The sequence below is a fragment of the Hipposideros armiger genome, unplaced genomic scaffold (assembly GCF_001890085.2).
Source record: "Hipposideros armiger isolate ML-2016 unplaced genomic scaffold, ASM189008v1 scaffold_173, whole genome shotgun sequence".
Classification (NCBI taxonomy): Eukaryota; Metazoa; Chordata; class Mammalia; order Chiroptera; family Hipposideridae; genus Hipposideros; species Hipposideros armiger.
In genome coordinates this window covers 182,414-184,398 of record NW_017731523.1, presented here as the reverse complement: position 1 = coordinate 184,398, position 1,985 = coordinate 182,414, and the positions used below count along the sequence as shown (strand labels likewise).

The following is a 1,985-nucleotide window of genomic DNA, read 5'->3' as shown; positions in this document are numbered from 1 at the left end:
CAGGTGATGCTGGCGGGCTGGGGGCATCATAGAAGATGGAGATGAAAATAAGAGGACTTTGGGAAGTGTGGTGGGATGAGACCTAGGAACAACAACGTAGAGACATTAGAAAGGATTGACATAATCAGGGGTTTCGTGGTTCCTGGAATATGTGTAGCTGTGTTTAATACAGACACATTTAGAGAAGATATGAGACTGCTTAGCATCATAGTAATAGGCAACTGATTGCTACTTGAAATTGGACGATTTTATGAACACAATGAGATAGATCTGATCTCCAAAGAATATAGAAGTTTCTACCAAAAATAAGACTTTGGGAATCCTAAAGAACGAGAGTATGGAGTAAAACTAAATACTTCTCTTGCTTTAGAAATCTTTTAGTTTGCTGCTGTGCCTCAGCCCAGTTGAGGTCCCTAGACACTGGGGGAGGGGTGGTAAGGAGCAAGCTGTGATGTTAAAATTGTGATGTCTGGGGGCCTCAGTATAGGGAAGTCTTCACAGGACCTCTCGTGACAGCAATACTATTCTCTCCACCATCGGAGGCAGGACACTAAGTGTCACTGTGGAAAAAAATGTGGAAATCATGAGCTCGAGTTGGGCATGGTGGTAAGACCTTTCTGAGTTGGAACACAAAGTCACAAAAAGCCCAGGCTGCCCGACTCCTGCAGTGTTTCCCAATATGGGAAACACAGGGAACAATAAACCCAAATATTCCACAAAAAAGAAAACACAAAACAACCATGATCAGGTCACTTTGGGAAACGCTCCTCTCTTGGAGATCTACAATTCATGTTAATCTAACCAAGACTAACAGTGTGAGTAACTGTAAGTTAAATTTCTTTTAACCTAAGATTTCCCAAACCAATTTGACCACACATTCCTTTCCACACAACACCTGTGAGCATATTGTGGGACAGCACGCCATAAAACATGCTTCAGAAAGCACGAGTTTCTAAGGTCATATCCAGCTCAAATGTTCTAGGGTTCTTAGAGACTGTGCCCCAACAACCTTCAGCCACTTCGCAGTGAGTTAGAACTACATGAAATGAGACATCAAAACATCAAAGTTTCTCCATTATCAACAGGTGGCACACATGTTGATAGCAGGAGAGGGCCTCATGCTTAGAAATTCAGCCTTTAGCTAACTGAAAATATAAGGAAACAAGAGAAATATACCTGACTGAATTCTGTCCCAAATTATATTGACATAGTCATCCCGATCAGAGCGCGACTGCTCATGCCAGAATCCCAGCGCATGGAGAAACTCATGTTGAATCGTTGCTATTCTGTCACAGTTTGCCCCAATGGAGAGTTCTTGCCTCCCAACATGCCTATTTCCCACTGAAGACCAGCAGCTTTACGGGAGAAAGGGAGAGAGGTGTTATAATGATGCAGGTTGAGGTTCTCAGGGCAAAATCCCCAATGATTAATCCACTCAGCTACCCACTTAGATCCTTCCCAATGCAAAGATCCACACACAGCGCATTTCTCTCATAACCCCAGTGAGGTATGAAAACACCTTCCAGACAAGACCGTCTTTGGAGAGCTTGCCTGACACCAAATATAACATCGGAGCCAGTCGTCCCCAAGTCAGCCTTGTCCTGATTTCTCCTAGAAGTTTCCAAGGCTTTCTGATGGTGCTTGCTATACTGATGGCCATTAATAAGGATTTTACAGGTACAGCAACCACTCAGAATTGCTGAGCTCCAGGCAACATTGTCACCTTAACTGGAGTAGTAAGAGTCATTCGGTTAAATAAATTTAAATGCACACACATGCACACATGTGTTTTACTTGAAGGGGAACATACGAAGTACGTAAACTACAAATGAGTTGAAGTTCACAAAATTGTGGAATGGGCGGCATCAATCCCACCCTCCTTAATCTAAAAAAAATTGGTAGTCTGCTTGCATGTATGAAAATATTACTTTATGGTTACAGAAACTAGATCTAGCTGTCTTTTACTCTCCAACAAAGTGAAGGAA

The 1,985-nt window shown here is 42.6% G+C and overlaps 1 protein-coding gene across 1 annotated transcript in view; it reads right to left on the bottom strand.

The window, feature by feature from the left end:
- MEP1B (meprin A subunit beta) overlaps positions 1 to 1,985 on the bottom strand; it is a 70,039-nt gene that overhangs the window by 15,816 nt on the left and 52,238 nt on the right. Inside the window, exons 4-5 of the mRNA XM_019652063.1 lie at positions 1,552 to 1,649; positions 1,177 to 1,355 (exon numbers count right to left, since the gene is read on the bottom strand). Of these exons, the coding sequence (XP_019507608.1) occupies positions 1,177 to 1,355; positions 1,552 to 1,649 (277 nt within the window). The remainder of the gene's footprint in view (positions 1 to 1,176; positions 1,356 to 1,551; positions 1,650 to 1,985) is intronic.